This window comes from Xenopus laevis, chromosome 2L, assembly GCF_017654675.1.
Source record: "Xenopus laevis strain J_2021 chromosome 2L, Xenopus_laevis_v10.1, whole genome shotgun sequence".
In the NCBI taxonomy this organism is placed as follows: domain Eukaryota; kingdom Metazoa; phylum Chordata; class Amphibia; order Anura; family Pipidae; genus Xenopus; species Xenopus laevis.
The window spans coordinates 111,750,823-111,774,689 of NC_054373.1; the positions used below are offsets into that span (position 1 = coordinate 111,750,823).

The 23,867-nt window shown below is 35.2% G+C and overlaps 1 protein-coding gene across 1 annotated transcript in view; it reads left to right on the plus strand.

The window, feature by feature from the left end:
• Positions 1–23,867, plus strand: part of dmd.1.L (dystrophin, gene 1 L homeolog) — a 1,148,817-nt gene that overhangs the window by 200,401 nt on the left and 924,549 nt on the right. Inside the window, exon 2 of the mRNA XM_018244936.2 lies at positions 2,731–2,792. Coding sequence (XP_018100425.1) covers positions 2,731–2,792 — 62 coding nt within the window. The remainder of the gene's footprint in view (positions 1–2,730; positions 2,793–23,867) is intronic.

Genomic DNA, 23,867 nt, shown 5'->3' on the forward strand with positions numbered 1-23,867 from the left:
GGTCACACAGCTCGATGGCGGGTTGAAGAAAACAGTGTGCAAATAATGCCTACAAGGCCAACGTATACACTACTACAGCGGTGGATACGGATTACGTAAAATATGTGAATGCTGCTTGAAAAAAGTGACTCCGGTGTTTTTTCTGGAGACGGTAATATTATGGATATTTAGACAGAATGGGAACAAGGTCACACAGCTCGATGGCGGGTTGAAGAAAACAGTGTGCAAATAATGCCTACAAGGCCAACGTATACACTACTACAGCGGTGGATACGGATTACGTAAAATATATGAATGCTGCTTGAAAAAAGTGACTCCGGTGTTTTTTCTGGAGACGGTAATATTATGGATATTTAGACAGAATGGGAACAAGGTCACACAGCTCGATGGCGGGTTGAAGAAAACAGTGTGCAAATAATGCCTACAGGGCAAATAATGCCTAAAAGGTCAACTTATACACTACTACAGCGGTAGTAAAATAAAAAAAAGTAAAATAAAAAAAAATGAATATTAAAAAAAAAAATTAAAGTTGGTGCTGCTGAACTACTAGGAGCAGCAGATTAGCACACCAGTCCCACTCCCCAACACTGCTAGACTAATAGCACTGGGCTCTTATAGTAGTAGTAGTAGTAGTAGTAGTAAAACAACAAAAAAATAAATAAAAGCAGTCCTTACAAGGACTACTGTTATTGCAGCAGTCAGCAGATGAGATCAGAAGCAGGACAGCTGCCCACTGCAGCTACATACAGAGCACTGCAGTAGAAGGTAGATTACTAGCCAGCAAAGCTACCTAAGCTAAAATGTCCCTCAAACCCCTGCAGACTTCTGTCCCTCCAATAACAGAGCAGTATCAAAACGATTACTAGCCAGCAAACTTTCAACTGTCCCTGAAATCACTAACAGGCAGCAGCTCTCTCCCTACACTATCTCTTCAGCACACACAGGCAGAGTGAAAAAACGCTGCAGGGCTTCGGTTTTTATAGGGAAGGGGAGTGGTCCAGGGGAGAGCTTCCTGATTGGCTGCCATGTACCTGCTGGTCTGGGGTGAGAGGGCAAAAAAAAGCGCCAACAATGGCGAACCCAAAATGGCGAACGTCGCGCGACGTTCGCGAACTTCCGGCGAGCGCGAACACCCGATGTTCGCGCGAACAAGTTCGCCGGCGAACAGTTCGCGACATCTCTATTGCCTACACATTGACTCCAAAGCATTTTGGCAAAATTTTCTATGTTTTTCAAACTTTTATGTGAAACAAAGCACCCCAAGTTTAGTTATCACTAGTTATAAGAATTCTTCAGAATGGCACTGAACGCAGAAAAAATATGCAAAAGTACAACATTCCCAGTGGAAATAGAACCCTTTACCACCTTTCATTAAGTAACACAGGATTACAGAATGCACAAAAGAGAAGTCACAGTATTTTAATTGGACAGAGAAGACATTTTATTAAAACCTGATTGTTAAAACATTTTGATAAGCCATTCTATTATATGAAGAGTGACAATTTTGTTCCTTTGTTATAAGATGCTTAAAATAAATGGGGTTTTAATTTTTTTTAAAGGAATAAGGGTGAAAATACAGAGCTAAAGTAAGAAAAAGATGCAAGTAGGAATTTACATAAATAACTGTAAATACAATTATTCTTTTTCACCCATAGAATGATAATAAATGTGACCTAAGGCGGTCCATTTATCTTGGGATCACAAGGAAATTAATGTATTTTTTACATGCTGTAATTTGTTTCAAGGAATTAACGTCAACTATTCCCCAATCACCAATACTTAATGCCCTTGGAAAGCTGGATAGATCAATAAACCTGCTTGGATCTAATATTTAGTTAATCGACTTTTGTAAATGTAGTCTAAGGAACAGATACCTATTATATAGAATTCTTTAGGGGTTGAAATGTGTTTATATAATGAAAGTATCAACACAGTGTTGAACCATTTTTAACACAGGCCTTTTAAACTCTGGGTTAACAAGCATTGCTCCTCTGCTTCTATTTTATTCCTCTGGCATTTAGATTGGATCGAATTGGTTATGTTAATAGCATGGCTTGTGCTGTTAATGTGCATTTGCACTGAAGTGGCCATCAACCCTATAGCATCACTGGTATAATTAAAAAAAAAAAACACTATGAAGCGTTAACAAACCAGCAACTGACATCATTGCTCTTATGTTTAGTTACGTTTTAGTTCGTGCACAGCAGAAGTTTCACATTCTTTTTAAGTTAAAGCAGATATGTTCTGAATTAATAAATAATCTAGGCAAAGCTCTGCACAACATGCTGATGCTAAAGGATAATCTGAAAAAGGATTCATGCCATGGCAAGACTTAAATCATATTTTTTTATGCCTACCATATATCTTTTGGGCCATTACAACTAAACAGCATTTTTGGTTATGTTTTACGGGTATAATTTCATGGCAGTGTATTGGTTCTATACTGTATCTCCTACTGCATGTTTACTTCCTGTTTAGATGCTGTGCAACAGAACTGGATTGCATGGCAATGTATGCCATGTCATTACATCAAACAGCAGCATACTTCTTAAACAGCACAAAATTATCTGTTTAAATTGGGACACAATACTAATCTTTTTTTTTGTTTTGTAAATAATGATTCTCGTTATGAAAACCTCAAATAAAAACTATAGAATATTACATTCCTTCTAGTTTTAAATTTTTAAATTAAATGGGTTTATTAACTGTAACTGTATCCTTGTATTTCAGATGAAAGAGAGGATGTTCAAAGGAAAACATTCACGAAATGGATAAATGCCCAGTTTGCAAAGGTAGGATTTTGCATTTAACATTTAAACTTATTGCCATTATTTTATTATTGTGATGAAGGATGTTTACAACTCATCTAATCTGTTATTTTTGTAATGCAGTGGAAAAAAACTCATTTGTTGAAAGAAGGTATACAGAATGTATGTGCATACACCAAGGGGCTGATTTAATAATGTTTAAATTCAACTTTTTACCAAAATTCTAATTTTTTTGCACTAAAACTCATGAATTTGAATGAGGGTTTCCAAAACTCGAATGTTTAATATTTATTAAGTGCAAAAAAATGTTAAACTCATATGTAAAACTGCAACATCAAAAAAGCTTGTGCGTTAATGTAGAAGTCAATGGGAGTTGTCCTAGGCAAAGTTAAAAACCCATTAAAAATTATGAACAAAACATGAATTTGCTGCATTCAAATTTTTATTAAGGTTTTATTTGATTAGGAGGCAGATTTATCACAATGCAGGATTAGAGTCTACCACAGAAAAAAACACCCACTTTCTATTAATTTCTTTTGGATTTTTATAAGCATATTTATGAAATGGTGGACTATCACCCGTTAATAAATATGCTTTTAATCCCATAGGAATAAATTGAAAGTGGGTGTTTTTTTTGTGATAAACTCTCTCACATTTTAATTCGTTTTTAAGATTTTTTTTTTTTTTTTTAAATAAATATGCAACCTTTTGCTTGTTTGTAATTACGTTACCTTGTAATTAAGGTAACAATGGCATAGAAGTTTGAATGGTAATGTATCATCAAGGAATAGTTGTAGTTAATTATTTGACTGTAATATCTGTACACAGGCAAATAAGGAATTAGGAATTACCTGACTTACAACAGAAGTGTATATCTGGGATATAAGCAGGACTCATTGGACCTATAGTTTTTGTGGTGCTCACTGCATCTACCTTTTAATAAAGACATTCTCATAGTCAACTAAGTCCTACTTGACACCATTATCAAATAAGACCAATCTGATTGCTGGTTTCTACTGTAAGTAGGAAATCATGACTTTTTAGTTACATGGGGTACATTTAATTAACTTAATCAGTAGAGATGAGCAAAATATTTCTCTGATTTTTGTTGCAAAATTATGCCCATAGACTCCAATGGGTGAAAACATAAAATAGTTTTGCAATTTTCCCTATAGCTTTGTGTATTTTAAGAGAACAAAGCTATACATAATAAACTATGTAACACACTAATTATGAAAATGTTTAACTGTAAAATTATGGATTTCTGTCTACCCCAAACCTGTTCCTGCTCCACCAATAATTAGTTGCTCTGGATTTTTTAAAATAATTTGCAGTTTTATGTTAATGCTATTCCATGCCTTTATTAGTTATATCTCTATTGAGCAAAGTAAGGAAATAAGAATCTTCCTAGAGATGTTATTTTAGTATAGTTAATCATACGTTCTTCCTACGCGTTTTTATGAGGTGATTGTTAAAAGTGTATTGTTTCAGATACTGTTAATTTATAGATTAGTTGCTTAATCAAGTGCATCTGAGCCAGACAAACTGTGGAGAAAACAAAATAATTCTCTAAGGCTTTCTTTATTTCATGATTATTATTTGTATCGAATATGATGATTTTCTTTGGGACTCGCTTTTATTCGCTATAACCGTTGCTTCCATCATAATCCAATTATAAATATTTCATTAGTTAGAGAGAAATACAGTTATAAATCCTTGAAATAGAGGCAAAAATCTATTTTTTTATAATAACTGAATCGAAACGAGTTTTTGATGCCTTTTCTTTCTTTTTTATTAACAGTATTAAGATGATGGCCAAATACATTTTTTTTTTCATTTTTAAATTACATTTTTATTTACATAGTTACATTGTAGTAAAACCTAACAAACTAAATTCCTAAATTCAACCTTTTGCTTCACTATTAGCAAATATTAGCTAGATAGTAACCTTAAAGTAAAAATGTAACTCTCATTAACATGTTTTTATATGACAAAGACTGTATATAAATCATCAAATTAGTAAAAAAATAACTCCTATTTTGAAGGAATTAATTAATAAACAACACATCTTAATGTACTTCTAATTCTCCAATCCAAATATTCATTATATATATTGATAAAATTGGTTCTTCAGTTTAGACTTGGAGAAATCCCATTATTTCCAGCATTGCATGAAGAAATTACAAATGCTTTTATATTTGTTAACTAATACTGATTACTTGATTTCAGTAACATTTTTATTACTTTTATTAAAACGGCTTCACTCTCCCTACAATGTCAACAGAACTTTTTTGAGTTTCTTTTACCTACTTTGTCATGAATTATCAAAAGGGTTACATGGAGCGTTTTTGTTCAGGCAATGACTTGTGAAAGGTTAAAAATGATGTGCAAGGTGCAAAGCAGAGCTACCCCCATCAGCATTCAAATGTATTAGAGTTAAAAAAAACTCACATGAATTCGAAATTCGATAAATGTGCCTCTAAATGTAATAATTATTTCATATTTGGTTATACTTGACATTCCTTGTGCGTCATTGACTAATATGTAAAGGTAAAACCATAGGCCCAGCACACTCGTGAAGGATGCTTGCTTGGTTGGTGTCACTAGGTCATCATTTTTCTTGTCTTAAACTTTGTGCTGAGCACTTGATATGTTTTTTTTTCAATCTAGCAAAAGTAAATAAAATGGGTCTCTTTTTTGTCTAGAGGCATGTTTATCAAAATGTGAGATTAGAGCTCACTACAGAGAATTTCACTTACTGGGTAAACGTTGGAGCCAACCATTAGATAAATACCTCCATAAAATCTCATAGGGATAATTTGGAAAGTAGCAGAATTTAACTGTGGTGAGCATCTGAATTTTTTTATGCTCTCTGAGGTAGGACACAGATCATCAATCAAAATGGTGACTCAAAACATGTTAAAAAAAAAAAAAAGAGCAATATTTATGGATAGTCATATGCCCATTTGGTAAAATTCTTTATTATGTAACCTATTGTGATACGAATTACATGGTGGCTAAGTATTAATTCTGAAAATATCGTTTTCCTTTAAAAAATACCCTTTTGTGTAGAGGGAACTTTTGGCAGGCAATATAACGAGTATTACATTTCACAAGCATAGTGATCCTGCTGTATATAATTCAAGATATGAGCATCTATTCAATTGTGCAGTCATGGGTATCAGAAGAAACATGAGATATGTAATAAAAAGGCAAGCATTTTTAACCCTCTAAGGAGCAGATTTATCAAGGGTTGAATTCCAAATTAATGGGAGTTTTTTTGAACGCCCATAACTTTGAAATTCAAATAAAAAAAGACCAACTGAAATGTATTAAAAAATTGAAGTTTTTTTCTGCAGGCGATTATTCTGTATTCGAATATACACCAATTGACTCCAAATTGGTTCTAGGAGGTCCCTAATAGGCTAAAACAGCAATTCGTCAGGTTTAAGATGGCGAATGGTGGAAGTCAAAGTTTAAAAGAGACAGTACATTATTTTTTTTTCAAATTCAAATAGAATTTGGACTATCCCCTAGTTGAAGTACACAAAAATAGCTCACATTTTTTTTATTTTCAGTTTGACCATTGATAAATCTGCCCCTGAGGGTCCATGTAATGGATACACAATGGTTAACAGTACCTTAACTGCATGATAATTAATATGCATAAAAAGCTTTCTTCAGAAGAAAAGGCCAACTTTTAAAAAAAATGTAATTTACTTTTTGTGTTTATGTTATTGTTCTTCCATTTCTGTCCTCTCTATAACAATGGAAACCAATTGAAAAAAATCTTAGAACTTCCTTTTTCTCAATGGGTTGATAGAGAGGGGTCAGGGCTGAGTTTGAGTAAGGTGGAATATGTAAGAACTGGCTACTGTGATGTTCTATTTACATATGGCCGACTGCTGAATGTAAATCCTTCGACTTCGAATATCCTTCGACTTCGAATATCAAAGTCAAAGGATTTACCTCAAATAGTTCGATCGAACGAAAAATCCTTCGAATCGTTCGATTCAAAGGATTTTAATCCATCGATTGAACAATTTTTCTTCGACCAAAAAATTGTTAGAAAGCCTATGTGGACCTTCCCCATAGGCTAACATTGCACCTCGGTAGGTTTTAGGTGGCGAAGTAGGGGGTCGAAGTTTTTTTTAAAGAGACAGTACTTCGACTATCGAATGGTCAAATATTGGAGCGATTTTTAGTTTGAATCGTTCGATTCAGTCGAAATCGTATTCGAAGGTCGAAGTAGCCAAAAAAAACATTTGAAATTCAATTTTTTTTTATTCTATTTCTTCACTCGAGCAAAGTAAATGTGCCCCTATATGTCTGTGAATGGTCTGGCAGGAAAAGGATATCACACATTTTAAAAAAAAAAATCATGTAATTTGATATACTTATGTATAAAAGTTAGATTGCAAAAGGAGCAAATAATTTATTTTCCTTTATATATTTTCCTTTTCCTTATATATTTATATATTATAGTAAATATTCTATTATTATTATTATTATTAAGTACATTAAAATATTTTAGTAAAGCACTAAAATAAATTTGACTCTGTTGTTTAACAGTTGCACCAGGTTCTTAGCCTTGTGATATAAGGAGGGTTGGTCTTTGTTCATTACTTTATGTTATAGCGAATTATGGGCGTCTCATTTTTTGACGCTGGCGCCCATTTTTTTCGTGCCTGGCAAATAAATTCGCCCATCACTAGTTATAGCTAAATGCTTCTGTACCAGTGCCCTAGTTTCGTACATTTTCTCCACCAAACTTTCTGTGAAGCCTGACATGGACATAATTAACGTCTAATGTGGAAAATCCCTGGCACAATCATCCAGCATAAATGCATGTATGTAGACATTTTTGAATAAAATAAATAAAGGATAAAGTTATATAGCACTCCATCATTTGTGTGTGCTCATCCGCATATGTATATTGCAGTTAAATATTTTAAAATCTTAGTTTTTGCAATGACATATGATAATAAATAATTAAATAAGCAGCTAAAAGAATAGAATCAGTCATAGCCTATAGTAACAGAGACCCTTTTAAGTTAGAGAAGAAGATTGAACTGCTTGTGTTTCGGTTCAGTGACAGTAAATTCCAGCCATGCTGTTTTAGTTTCTGAACAGATGATGTGATGGCAAAATTGTCAGATTGCTGGGACTGAAGTACTATATCATGGCCAATTAAAGAGAGAACATTTTGGCTTTCACTTGTTATATCAAATGTGAAGTTAAAGTGATTTTTGGCTATACTTCATGAAACAATTTGCATGCTCTAAACTACCAACTCTAGGTATCTGCAGTGTTCATTTACTCTTCAGTAGTCTCAGGTAAAACTGAGGGCTAGTTTTACACTATGCACAGTATGTGGATTGGAAGATATCCAGTCTACTGTTCTTTGATTAATTAGTTCCTGGATGTTGCACATTTTTAATGTTTTTTTAAAGGCGTCTTTTATGTGGCAAGAAAAGAAAGATAGGAAAAATCACTTAATTGTTGATCAATCTATAGTCAAGGAGCAAGCAGCATCTACCAGAGCACTGGAAACAAACCGGCTGAATATTGTTGATCATCCATGTAACATGCACAGTCCAAACGATCTCCTATGTTAGCAGAGACAGTTAACCAATCAGGGCATTACTATAATTCCAGGTAAAGTTGTTGTACCGTGTTAGTCAGGCAAAAAAAAACTAACAAAAGGGTGGTATAAAGGTTTATTGGCTAACTAAGATAATCATAGCAAGCTTTCAGAACATTTTAGTTACTTTTTCAAACGGAATATAAAATGAAGCTAGTGCGTTCTCTGATATACTGTATATACGCAACATTCAGCTCATAAATCAAATGGCCAACTAAAAGGAATGTCCATCTCTGTGTGAGGTTTTAACAAAGTCATGTTGTACATGGGGATAAGCAAGGGACAGCCAGATAAGGTACAAGATAATGTGGATCAAAGTGACTGAATATAAATTAGGTTAACGAAATGTAGTTTTAAATAAAAGGAATTCCTTATGAGCAGTTATTCTAGTGTCCCAACAACTGTTTGTGTTTCTGACTTGGTACAGGCAGTTCTTAATCCATATAATAAGCCATAAATCTAAAGCCCAGGTTCAGTCCCTTCTCCAGAGAGAGTTTTCATTAGTTTGTATTCCCATACTTTTCTTTCATTTCCTGTTTCGAAATTCCCCTTAAGAACCAAGAATCGCAAATCATTTATTTCAGGTTTTTATTTATACTGTAGTAGTTGACTCATCGCAATCCTGATGGCTCTATGATTGTATTGAGCAGGTACTATTTACTTTTTTTTTTTTACACCTTAGCACACAACTACTTCTTATTCGGCCAATAAATATATCTGTAGAGGATGGGAACCAGTATAGACACATGCTTTGCACCCCAATATGCCAATCTCTTCATGGCAAAACTAGAAGATGACCTGCAACACCATGCCTTTGACATAACTTCACTATCTAGATGACATTTATAATTTGGAGAGGTATGGATCAAGAACTAATTCAGTTCCACCAACAATTTCATGACTTTCATCTATCAACTTTCAACTATCAATTTGAAACTAAATTATTCCCCCACTCATATTCACTTTCTGAACACAACCATTTATATCAGGGAAAATACTATATAAACCACCATATAACAGACAAAACATCATATCTAATGTATGACAGCTTTCAATCCGACCACACAAAATGCTCCATCTACAGCCAGGCTTTACTGTATAATTGTATATGCTCTGAGACCACTAAAAGGAATCACCACTCAAACTTTTTTGGCAATGTGAAATGGGACAGATCGCTCATTACTACTGTACATCAACTATAGAAAAAAACCTGCAATTTCCAATGTTAAGTGAAGAACTTCTTGTACTCTTACTACTGTTAATAATGCAAGAAGAAGTAGTGCTCTTGTTCATCTCTTGACAAAGGAGATAAGATACTATACATCTATGTGTTTAACATTTAAACAGTTACATTTATCCAGCTGAACAATGTGGCAGATTCACTATGTGCCGAATTTGCGCTAGCATCTGCTTCACTCACATCGCAACACTTCGACAAGTGTAGATTCGCCAGGACAACGCTAATTCACTAAAATCCAAAGTTGCATCCAGGGCCCCGAACGCTTGCGAAGTTGCACTAGCGCTACTGTGGCAAGCGAACCAAAGTTGCGCTAGCGTTGGCTAATTTGCATATGGTGGAAAGTTAAAGTTCAATGGACGTATATGTGGCAGCAAATACATTACACTACACAAACCCGGGAAACCTTAATATAATAAAATAGAGTTGTTATATTGCCCTACACATGAGTCCAGTGTATAGTTTATGTGCCATATATTAGGATATGTAGGGGGGAAGCCAGGTACCCCAGAAAAAAATCACGATCTTTTGCAGCCTATCACCCTGAAAAAGGAAAAGTCGCCAGCGTTTTTTGGGACTTAGAAAAATTTTCAACAATTATTTGAGGAAGTCCTATCTACTCTATTGCACTTTGCCTGGTCTAAGGTGGCGAAGGCAAGTCTGGCGCAAGAGGTAACGTTCAGTAAAATCTGCATCTTAGTTACGTCCATTCGCCAGAGCGCAACTTCGCCAGGTGTAAGGGAGCAATTACCGCTAGAGTCTATCTCCTTTGCTAGCGACGTTAAGCCGGTGCCAGGTAGTAAATTGGCAAAGTAACGAAATTACATCACGCTGGCGAATCTTTACTAACTTCACCCTTTAGTAAATCTGCCCCAATGTGTATAAGGGGTTTCATATTCTCTGTGTCCTAAGCTTCTACTGCTTGCAGACAATAATGTCTTGATAATGTCTGTATTAGACGTATCATTTACAACAGTATGTGCAATTAGTTTAGCTGGGTTAAAACATACAATAAAAACTGTGCATAGTAAACAGCAGAGTCTAAGTGACACTTTGAGATGACGACAAAAATGCAAATAAACCGACCAATAGAAAGGTTTTAAGGTGAGAAGCAACTGGCAGTGGCATCCACAGAGAGCTTGGAATATGTGATAATAAGGTTATAAAATATACAGAAACACATCATTTTCTGTATGGTGGAAATTGTTTAGTATTCATATAACAAAACAATCATAGAATGTTAATCCAACTTGGTGGCAAAACAATCACACTGGTCTCAGGTACTAAGCATTCTAGATCCTATACCTGTACTACTTACACAATTCTGTTCATATATAGCAGCTTATTTGTGGATGAAAAAGAAAACAGTATCTGCAAATCAAGAATGCAGCAAATTGTATAAATATGAATAGGCACCCATTTGGCTTTTATTTATAATAATAAAAATGAACAGGACAAATCATCATGCACCACATGTTGTTATCACCAGGGAGTTCACCCCACACTGACCCTGAAAACCTGAAATAAAAAGGAATGACACTACAATAACTCCAGTTTCGTAGACCATTATTTACAGTGCAATCAACAGGAATGATAGAATTGCTGCCAAATACATGACTTGAGATTGATTTAGTGTGTAGACAGCAATAACAAGGATCAAAATCCCTGTGCTACACACAGTCTATTTTACATGAGAGATAATATGCATGCACCCCAGAATATGTGCTAGGATTACCCATGAGCCATCACACTGAATGGCTTCACACTAAATGGTTTCTGCCTGTCTGCTCCATTTAGTCCTCCATCATCTGGCTGAAATCTGAAAACATTTGTATTAATGGTACTTTTTTAAGTCAGAGTGCAGGTAGTATGCTATTCAGTGGAAACTGAAATATGTACACGGAGCTAATATTGAAGGTTTTTTTTTTACAGATAGACAAATGCATTCCACTTTTTATTCCATCTTATATAAAAAAAAGTTTTTTTTGGGGTGTAAGACCCCCATAGACTCTGCTGTCTCCCCATGCAGCACAAAACATTGCAATCTCCATTAATCCAATTAAAGACAATGCAACAATGCAATGATGTCAGATGCCTGTGAATATGTTGTGACACAATGCTGTGCAGTGGCAGCAATATTCTACATTGTTTCCAGTGCTTGGTTCTCTATTTGTAGCCAAATACATATTTAAATACATAGATGGGAACTGTTTTAGTTTATAGTTTGACACACTTATCACCTGACATTTACCTGGAACAATATTCTTGTTGATCAGAAATTGAAGAAACGGATCTTCAATTTCAGTAACTAGTAGAAGGGAATAAATTCAAATTCAAATTTATTTGTCACATACACAACATACAAAGAAAAACATTTTACATGGACAACCCATACAACACAGGGCTCCCTTGCTGATTTCTTGCTTGCTACATATAACTAATGGGTGGTTGATATTCTATGCTACTTTTTTAACATTGTATAAATTATGCCATGTGTTGTATGGCGTTGTCCATGTAAAATGTTTTTCTTTGAACAAAAGTAAAAATTATTTTTTCAAACCACCCTTTCGTTAAATTGTTTCTGTTTTGGTTTTGAGTGTGCAAACATGCAGATTAATTATTGATATTGGTTACCTTTAGTAGGGGTAACATTTGTTTCTGCACCTCTCGCTAACCCTTGAAAGTTTTGGTGTGCCCTCCATTCATTATTAATTGTATATGAGATATATATATAAGAGAGAGTCCAGTCCTATAGTCCTACACTTGGTTCAGGGACCGAATAGCTTGAGGGAAGAAGCTCCTCCTCAGTCTCTCTGTGTTAGCCTTAAGAGAGCGGAAGTGCTTTCCTGTCCTCATCAGTGAGAAGAGTCCATTATTGGGATGGGAGAGGTCTTTCATGATCTTCTTGGCTTTTGTCTTGCACTGCTTAGTGTAGATAGACAGCATGTCAGGAAGCTCAGAGTGAATGATACGTTCAGCCGAGCGCACCACTCTTTGAAGAGCTCGTCTGTCCTGCTTAGTGCTGTTCCCATGCCAGGTACAGATATTTCCCGTCAGGATGCTCTCGATGGTGCATGTATAAAAATTCTTAAGCACCCCCAGAGGCAGATGGAAATCTTTTAGTCTTCTGAGGAAGAAGAGTCGTTGACGGCCTTTCTTCGCCAGGGTGTCGATGTGACAGGACCATGACAGGTCTTATGTGATGTGAACACCCAGATACCGGAAACTGCTCACTCTCTCCACTGGCACTCCACAGATGTATAAGGGCTTGTAATTCCTCACCTGCTTTGTGCTAAAGTCCACAATCATCTCCTTAGTCTTGCTGACGTTTAGGAGAAGGTTGTTCTCCTGACACCAGTTCTCCAGGTTCCTTATCTCCTCCAGGTAGGTCTTCTCTGAGTTGTCAGAGATCAGGCCCACCACCACAGTGTCATCAGCAAACTTAACAATCGAAGAGGTGTCTGATGTCGATACACAGTCGTAAGTATACAGTGAGTATAGAAGAGGGCTTAAAACAATAGAATTAGAATTGAGGGACAGCTTTTAACATCTTGTGCTGGTTCCCTTTGCCTCTATTTTATTCAATTTAATCGTACCTGTATTGTCATCTATGTTGTAGCTTGTTCATTGAACAAAAGTACACTTGTATTAGAAGTTATATTATACTGCTCAGTCTGTAAGCAATAGCCAGTCTATTCCAAAATAAGCGAGCAGGTGGACCACCCCAATATTCTTCATCCAAAGACGGAGATATATAATATTCTGTGTGCTAATAGCCTTTTATTTAGCACCAGTATTACTTTGCAGTATCAAATAGCATCTAATGCTAAATAAGGATAGAAAATTAGGAACTGAGGAGCAAATAAGTCAATAAGCACCGAGGAGTACAATTAATGGTTAACTGTGTTCAAAACGCACAGCAAAAAAAACCCATATCCCTACTGTAACTGCCTATCTAAGGGAAAACAATCATTGTTATAAACATAGAGGTGCTAGATTTGCAATACTATAGTTATAAATAGAATAAAAGTCAAACCAAGTAGCAGAGCCAATTAAAATAATGAAGCGAGGAAACAATGTTAAACTATTAAATCAGAGCATAGTTCTGGGTTTTCCCAGCTCAGAAATAAAAATAACTATGAAAGTAGGACACTATACAAGGTATTCTGACATACATGATAAACCAGAAATTATTTGGGGCAAACAAAAGGAGAAATTCTTGCCCAGTTTCCTAGCCTATAGTAACCAATTGGATGTTTGCTTTTAAACAGTGGTTCATTAAATCATATCTGCTGGTGGTTTGGCAAGTTAAAAAACACAAGCAAAAATCTGATTGGTTGCCATGTTCAATATCAGAAGTGATATGTATTATGTAAGTAAACACACCCTCAATGTTACCCGGTGTGACTATTTGCCGTCCCTGGTAACCTGCAGGGCACTGCTGCCTGGGGCAAGTTTCTAGCTGCCCCAGTGCCACAATATAGAGACAATTGAGAGAACATTTTGCAAGTTTCCTAGTAAATTCGCAAATTTTTCTGTGAAACGGAGCAAATTTGGCCATCACTATTCCTATGAACACCAAACTAGTGTTTACCTATTGTGGTACATTTGGTTGATGAATTAGTATGGGAAATTAACTGTCAAGAAGAATGGTACTGTACCTTGTATTTGCCGTAATGCAGTGAATTCCATGTAAACATCCAATGAATGGTCTGCCACCCTGCAAGCTGCTCTTTTTGCATAAATAATTTATACTATTGCATATAGCTGCCAGTTTACAGTTATATTATGTCATTTTATAAACTTAAGTAGGTCGGCAATACCTGTGATATAAAAAGAGAAAATATATAAATGTGCATGTAGCATAAAAATGCATATTGGAGACTGAAGCACACAATCTCAGTCAAGTCTAATTATAGAATATACCACGCATGACAAACATTTTCTGAATTTACCAGAATTAGTGTAAAAATCATGTAACTTTCTGTGAAGAAGGCAGCTTTTAACATTTTACTCAAAAGGCGAATGGAAAAAAATTAAAAAATTAAAAATTAAGAAAGCATCTGAAAGCATATGTGAAGATCGATCTGGGAAGAAATTGTTTACCTATTTACAGGAACCAAAATTACTAAGGGTTTGTGCGATCAATCAGAATGCATTTACAATATGTATATCTCTTTCAGTTACAATATAGGAAACTCTTGACATCTCATTTTTCTAGCTGGGATGCATTGCTATTTATATAATGATGATTTATCATATGATACCCTAAGCCAATATTTCTAATGGAGAAAAATTAAATAACACATCCTACATCCTAAAAAATGTACCTTGTGACTTTTAAAACAATGTACATTACCAGAAATTTCAAGTGGATATTGAACAAACATGATTTCTTTTTCCACAATGGTGTAATGGGTGTAACATAAGAAACAGATTTAAAAAAGTGGATACTCATTTTGGGTAAATAGTGTGGAATTTGCACTCTACAGGGCAAATTTAAAAATCCTCGAGCCTCCGTCTACTAAAACCAAACCAAAGTTCCTAAACTCTCACGTGGTTTCTTTGGTCAAATACCTCGCTCATACAATCCGATTGATTTTTTTATTTTATGATTCTTCATTTTTGTGGGCAGTCGCAATTGATCACAGGAACCTTCTATACAAGTAAGCAGTATTTAGTGACGTTGTTCATGTTGAATTCTAGCCAATGAAACATCCATGAAATTGGCTTAAACATGATTTTTAATTTAGTAATTTTCTAACCAAACATAATTTGCTTAGTGCAATAACTGAAATCTGAGCAATTATACAGAGGTAATACTTCATACGATCTCTTTAACTTCAAACACAATGAACAAAACTTTGAACATAGTTGATTTTCCAAGGAGTTAACATTTGATGTTTTTTTCCCAAATCAAAGTAAATATAATATTTTTTTCTTAAAGGGATAGTGACACTTCTCAGGTTTTAGCATAATTGAATTCTACATCAAAATATGCCGATATGTCCTTTAGACCATCTGTAAATTGGACATAGGTCACGTCTCCTGTAAGATGGAAAAGATGACACGTTCTTATGGTCCTTTGTGGCTTGTTAATCAGAGCTGCAAGGCTAGAAGTTAAATCTTGACTGACAGGAAGAATCTGGCACAGTTGATTAAATCTTGTTGGCTAATAATACACTTAGGGGCACATTTACTAAGCTCGAGTGAAGGATTCAAATGAAAAAAACGTTGACTTTCGAAATATTTGTTTGGGTACTTTGACCATCGAATAGGCTACTATGACCTTCGACTACGACTTAGACTTTGATTCGAACGGTTCGAACTAAAAATCGTTCGACTATTCGACCATTCAATAGTCGAAGTACTGTCTCTTTAAAAAAAACTTTGACTACATACTTCGGCAGTTTAAACCTACTGAGGTACAATGTTAGCCTATGGGACCTTCCCCATTACTTTTCTAAGGTTTTTTTTGATTGAAGGAAAATTCTTTGATCGATAGATTAAAATCCTTCAAATCGGTCGATCGAACTATTTTTCCTTCGATCGTTCGATCGTAGGATTCGCGGTAAATCCTACGAATTCGATATCCGAATTCGTAGGATTTTACCTCGAGGGTCGAATTCGAGGGTTTATTAACCCTTGATATTCGACCCTTAGTAAATGTGCCCCTTATACTACATTTATAATATGTAGCCACACAGGGTCAGGGTTTTTCATGTTCAGGTATGTGACAATACAATAACTCCTCCGCTCCTCTACCAGCACTGCAAAATTCCTCTTCTGCACAGCTCTGTGCTTTTAACTTATTCTGCCTTACTTGATTATGTGTGGCCCTTGTCTGCCTGCCTTTCCTGCACAAACAGAATGATCTGTGCCAGGACTGCATGCAAGATTAACCTTTTTCACCCCCAGAGCTGGAGTAGATCTTAAGTGCAGAAAAAGTCAAGCAGGCAGAAAAGGGACAGGCATATATAACCTTGTAAGAGGGCACCATCTAAAAAAACCCAAACCTGAGCAGTGTAGGAGAGGAGATTTTCAGAAAGACGATGCTTTTATTCTTTGCAGGAGTGCGTGTGAGATAAGAGAGGCTGAAAGCAGTAGTTCTCACCCCCTACAGGAAGTATTATCCTTCTCCAAATGTGGAAGTGGAGTGTTTTTTAAAAATGATATATTTTACTGATGTGTGGGTTTACATCAGTAATGTTGTGATTAATAGTTAGTTGCCATACCATGCACGTGGTTAGTTGCTTAGTTCATGCAAATACAAATACTTTTAAATATGTGTCCCTTAATTGAAACTAGTTGTCAAAAGGAAAATAAAGGAATTGGTGTGCTATTAAGCCATAAAGACATTAGATGACAAGGTGTATTGTAAATAATGCCAACCTCCCAAACAAATTCTGGGGTGAAGCTATAACCACAGCAACATACCTACAAAACCATCTACCAATAAAAACGATAGCAGCTACCCCTTATGAGCTGTGGAATGGAAAGAAACCTAGAGTAAATCACTTGAGAACATTTGATTGCAAGGCATATGAAAAATGCCACAAACTGGGAGACAGAACTACAGAAGGTGTATTGGTTAAATACAGTGAGTAAAGTAAAGCTTACAGAGTTCTAAATCCTAAAACCTGCAAAGTGACAGTAAGCCACAGCATATATTTTGACAAGTCTTCCTTATCAAAAACCATGATACCTGAATCCTCTGAAGAGACAACAACAGTGTCTGTGACATGAGGGGTAGGACCACTTGCCAAAACAGCTGTCTATGAAGCACCTGATGGCAAATTGACAAAGTACACCTCAACAACCAAACGTCACAGAGGAAACTGAATTGCGAAGGTCAACCTGCACAACAAAAGGCTTACCAGCTCCCAGATACTCTTGCAAAGCTTACACACAAGAAATATTTGAACCAAACTCCTGGGAAGAGATCAATCAGCTACCAAAAAGTGAAGCCAAAAAATGGCAAGTTTCAGCACAAGAGGAAATTGAATTGAAAGAGGAATGAAACATGGACTTTCACTCAGTTACCTCAGGGTCACAAAGCAATAGGTTGTAAGTGGATATTTAAAGTGAAATACAATGCAAATGGAGAAGTTGAGCGTTATAAGGCTAGATCAGTCGCCAAAGGGTACGCACAAAAATTTGGTCAGGACTATGATGAAACTTTTGCTCCAATAGTGAAACATACAACTGTGAGAACACTCTTATATATGGCAGCCAGCAACGGTATGCAAGTAAGACTAGTGATGGGAGAATCTATTTGCCAGGCGCAAATTTGCGGTGAATTTCCGCGTTTCCCTGCCGGCGAATAAATTGAGCAGTAATGAATACAATACTAATAACGCCCAATCGCTGCGTATATAAGGCCAGTCCCAAGGGCCAAAAAAATTCTTGGAATACAGCCCCCAGTCCTAAAGGGCCCAAATGTCAGTTACAAAAAAATATACTCCAAAAATATTAAGTTCAGTATAAAAAAATCAATATTTATTCAATACAAAATTTAAAAGAGTAGGCAAATTGATAAAGACCTATACATGGAACAACCACCTGGTTTTGTAAATCCAGGAACCATAGATTTGGTATGCAAGCTTCAGAAGGCCCTATATGGACATAAACAAGCTGCCAGAGCCTGGAATGAGAAAATAAATCAAGTCCTTTTACATGGAGGATTTTCCAGAAGCAAGGCAGATCCATGTCTTTACAGTAAGAAAGAAACCAACAGATGGATATATGTATGTATGTGGATGATGTGCTAGACTGTTATGAGCAAGAAGGGGATAGTGATGATATTGTTCATAGACTAAAGACAAATTTTGGAAGTAAGGATTTGGGAAAAATCACCTTTTGAGGGACTCTCAAGATCAGGGCATCATTGAATTGCAGTACTGTCCAACAGAGACTATGGTGGCAGATCCATTAACCAAACCATTACCCAAGGATCATTTTGAGAAACTGATTGAAATAATGAATCTTGTAGAATAATCTCCATACTGTTGAGAAGGGGTGAAAACAACAGACAGAGATTGTTCCAGGGCATGTTATTTAATGCAGGGAGGATCTATTGTTGCTTAGCAATGTGATGTCATGTTTGACCTGTAACCCTGTGTGATTTTCTTATTCCTCTTCCTGTGTATGCTCTCTATGAAAAGTTCCTGTTGCACACATGTTATGCTGAGTTCTATAAAGCAACCAAGTTACTGTTCACACAGAAGTTGGTGTCTGTCCTCACTTACAGAGAAGCTGCACATGCAGTTCACATCAGCTCTCTGCTAACAGACCTATAGTACAAAATTCCACATTTCTTTAACACTTCTCACCTGTGCTTGGCCTTGTATCGAATTTTCAAGACTCTTTATGATGGAGGTCAAACACTGTGGGAAGATCAGCAATACTCTAACTGAGGCACAAATAGCCATATTATCATGACTTTAACCTTCATACTGTGTAGCACATTAAAATCCCATATACCTTAAACGGTTTGATATATTTGGCTTTTAAGTTTATGTCTTTTTTGTTTTTTGAAATGATACATCAGGGGATATTACACAACACTTTAGGAAAGTTGATGTACATGTGCTCATAATGGATTCTAATCTACAGATTTAATAATTTGTAGGTTATAATCAATGGGAAACCCTTGCATTTCCTGTGCCAAAAAAGAATTGTACGTAAACGCATAAATATTTTCAAATGTGTACCAAATACAAATGAACGTCTAACGTTGATGGGTAAGATTAAACGAAGGGATTTAGAATTCACACATTATACGCATATTGAACTGATAGCTACTAACTTATCAATGCAATTCATACAGATAGCAAGTTCACCTAAGGACAAAGTGATTTTGAAAGACATTGCCAAGAAAAAAATGTTGGGATGTCTTCGAATTACTTTGTCTTCAAATGCCGATACTTTATCTAGTGTTTTTCTGGATATATATTTGTACTTAGTTATAATATATATATATATATAAGTTCCAGCTGTGGTGCACTCCAGTCAAGCGTTTTTTTTATGCCTGGGTGCTGTCAAATGTATTCTAGATAGTAGTTCCCAGAAAGGCCCAGAACGGGACCGAAACGTTGACAATAATTTTTCTTTTCTGAACTGCATTATGAAGCCCTGGAGTGCGTCTATCTTGGGGAACTACTATATATATATATATATATATATATATATATATATATATATATATATATATATATATATCATAACTCACAAAAAGCTAGCACTCACAGGTCTTAAAGTGGGAAAAAAAGGGTTTTTTATTCAAACAGAAAAAACGAACGTTTCGGCTAGGTCCCTAGCCTTTCTCAAAGTGAGTTAAACAAACAGCAGCAACTATTTTAAAACACCAATGGCGGGAAAGGGGTAATAGTGACATCATACAGTGTAATGAAAGTGGGAGGGCTAAGTACAAACATCAATATATCAATGGAAAACAGGAGAAATACAAAATAAGTAAATAAAACAACTGCACCATTAGCATGAAGAATGGTGTAGTAGCCAAATAATCTCCCTAAGGCTGTACAGTAATACATTGTTGCCACATCATGTGGCTAAATCAATTATGTGAAAGCGAAACAGTGTAACAGTGACTAGGTTTTTGAGGTACAAGTATTTTTTAGCGCATTGTTTGGCATAATGTTCCTACTTTTTTTATTCAGATTTTTTAATGTGTCATGCCATTCGTAGTTTTATAGTTTGTGAGTTTAGTCATCGTTATCAAAAAACTCTAAAACCACTATAAATCGACTTTTGAAATGATGAAATTTGAGTTTAATCTCACAGATAATACAGCAGTGTCCCAAAACCTGAAGTAGTCAACACCAGTTAGTGGTCATATTTCCCAGTTTCATATCAGGTTCCTCACAGTTCAGCAGCACAAGGCACTAGCTCACACAACCTGCCTCCTGTTTTTATTGTCAGGTGAAGTCTTTGATGTGAGGCTTCCAAGCTATTCCATAAAATTAGAAGTGAAAAACAAACCTCAGGGTGACAGCACCCAAAGCAAAATAAAGGAATGGGCATAAAATCAACATAAAAGTGCATTATATTCTATTTAAAATGCATAATACAAAAAAAAAAAAATAACATAAGAATTAAACTAACACACCAAAAAACATTTATTTTTTGCATATACCAAATCTAACACTTTTCAAAAGAGGTTTAAAGTTCCCAGACTGTTGCTACCTTAAATGAAAAAATTACAAACTAATTTAATTTACTTATGTAAACTGTGTTTATAATCAAGATGGCATAGTCCTAAATATCATTAGAAAAAGGAAATTTAAGAATTTGGAAAGTAACTTAATGTGTCTGATTATCACTGTAAGATATTGCAGCAAAATACAGATATATTTCAGGTAAACATAGTATAAACAGTGTTCCCAAGATAATGACACACTGCATTACTGATTAAGGACTTGTTTTAAATTCAAAATAAGAAAGTAAAATAAACTTTCTATATTCCTCAGATTTCCTTTAAAAACACGAGTGACCATTGGTAAAATGTCCTTAATGTTTTCATGCTTCAAATACCAGAAGAATTTTCAGGAAGGGCCCAATGCTTTATTAGAATAGTTGAGCTGGCCATAGACGTGCAGATTTTTTCTTTATACGACGAAAGATCTTTTGTTTTAATTTAATTATCTACAACTTACAATTCAGATGAAATAAAGAAAAATAACAAATCAGATGATGTTCTGGGCATTAGCTTACATACACCAATCATATGAAAGTTATGTCTGAGAAATAGTAGTGACAGTCATCCATTGTCAGATAGGCAATACATGCAGAGATATTATCATTTGCAGACAGAAATCTTCTAACCTGTCCAATCGATTGAACGACTATTTGTCATGGTACGAAAAATGTTGGGAACTGCACACAGTTCGAAAATCATATCTTTGCGTCTGTGGCCAGCTTAAGTCTTGTTCTATAGTCTACGAAGGGCTAGGTTGATGTGCAATTAAAGGCTGCCAAAACTACCCAATGGTTTATATAATGTGTTGCAGTTGCTTTGATAATGTTTTATCTCCTCTGTGCCCTGATAATGAAGTTGTGCGTGTCTTTAAACTATATGAAATCAAATCATTCATGTGTCATTCATTCATGCAGTATTATTGGTCTATCTGTTATAGCTTAATGATAAGTAGCTATGTGTTTTTAACTTAAGGTTTGGAGATCCAATTTTTAGATTTCAGAAAGCTCCAGGTCCCAAGCATTTGGGATGCTATACCTGCACCTCATTAGCACTTTTATTCGCATATATTTCTACCTCTGGGCAGTTACTGTACATAGTAGGTATAATGATCATTCAGTATACCAATGTACCATATAAAGAAACACATCTTTACAACTGATCCTTCCAGGCCATTTGCATAATCAATTTATTTTACTTATAACTGGGGCTTTTATATTTTTTACTATTTATTTAAAACTTGTTTCAATACAGCATGCATGTATTTGCAATGTTTTACTTTTAAATATGTTGGCATAATAGCATTCCACCTTTGACCATATCACCTGTGATGCTAATATGATTAGCCCACACTTCTACCCTTCCACTGCATTACTGCTCCATGCAACACTCTTACAAGTGTTCCTCCTGTACACAACATTCTGCATTCATATTTTGGAATAATATGCACAATAATTTTCACAAGTCTAAGGACACAAAAAAGGCTGAGATGCTGTCATATTTGCAAGCAAACACTGCTAAAAAGAAATCACGGTTTTTGCAGTTTTAATTAACTACATAACAGATATTTTCAGAGCTCTGTAAATATGCAAAGTCAAAATATGTGGCATGGAAAACAAACCCATTAACTGATATATGAACTAATTGGGAAAAGAGCAGTACAGAAATGCAAGACTTTTAGTCATATAGTTCTATAGCAGTGACAAGAGAAGAAACATATTTTAATGAATTTTAATGAATTCACATATGTTTGCTTTCCAAATATGGGAAGTACTACTTCAGATGCTATACTTTTGGGTAAGATAGGAGTTACCTTAAGAAGTCCCTAAATTAACTTTAGGTTTGAAACCCAAGTAGGAAAAGTTAAATAAAAAGCATGAAGTTGAGTACCAGCAATAACTTGCCTAAAGGCATAAAACTGAACCTGTCCAGGAAGTCTTAGCATACAGTATACATATACAGCAGAGACATACTTCTAAACTTCTTTAAAAAAAAGTTATTTTATGTTCAGTTCAGTTAGCATCTGAAGTATTCGCTAGAAGCAAACAATTGATTGATGAACATTTGCTTTTGTACAATATACAAAATCATAAGAAATAGAAAACATTTAGCTGCTGCAATGTAAGCCAGCTTTGCTGTCTGTAAATTACTGTGAATAAAATGTGATTTGCAAAGGCCTAGCAAATGCTTAAAAGTTAAAACAAAGAAAAAAAAATACAGATTATTATGTTTACCATCACAATGCTTTTGTGACATGCAATAGGGTATTTTTCATTTACAAGCTACTAATAAAATCATCTTATTATAGTTATCAATTCTGAAAAGGTTCAATTCATCCAACTGAAATTTTACAGTATGAGTGTCCTAACATTTTATGACAAGAGGCACAGAACCGAGTGGATTGCATATATTTTCTATTTTGTATGTAACAAGTCAATATAAATTTGCAAATCGCTTCTTTTTACTTTACTCTCCTCATTTGACTTTGACACTTTTCTGAAATAAGCGGAGGAACTATTTGAACAATAAACCAAGTCTAGTGACATTTAAAAACCGAATTTGAACAAAGACATTTTCCTCCCTTCATTTATATTTCCTGCTTTATTTTGGTTCATTTGTGTTAACCATGTGAACATTTTAAAATAAGATTCGGCATGCTTAATAATAATGGCAACATCACCCTATTCTTACTGTACAACATCACCCTTGCATCTTCCATTGGGAAAGGCACACAAGCAGCTACCTGTGAAACTGGCTAAAAGAAATTTGCAAGCATGCAAAGACTGTATGATCATTTTGTTATGCATCAAATGAATTTATCTAGCAAAAAATCAGGATAAATGCATATATTTTGTTATTGTTCATGTACCAAGTATAACCAGAATAATTGGACTCAATTAAAATTGGGGTCATCTAACATCTCAGTGTACGGGGTCTTTCTGATAAGCTTATGCCTTAGGCATAGAGGCGGGTCAGACAATTACTTTCACTTTCCATTCAGCA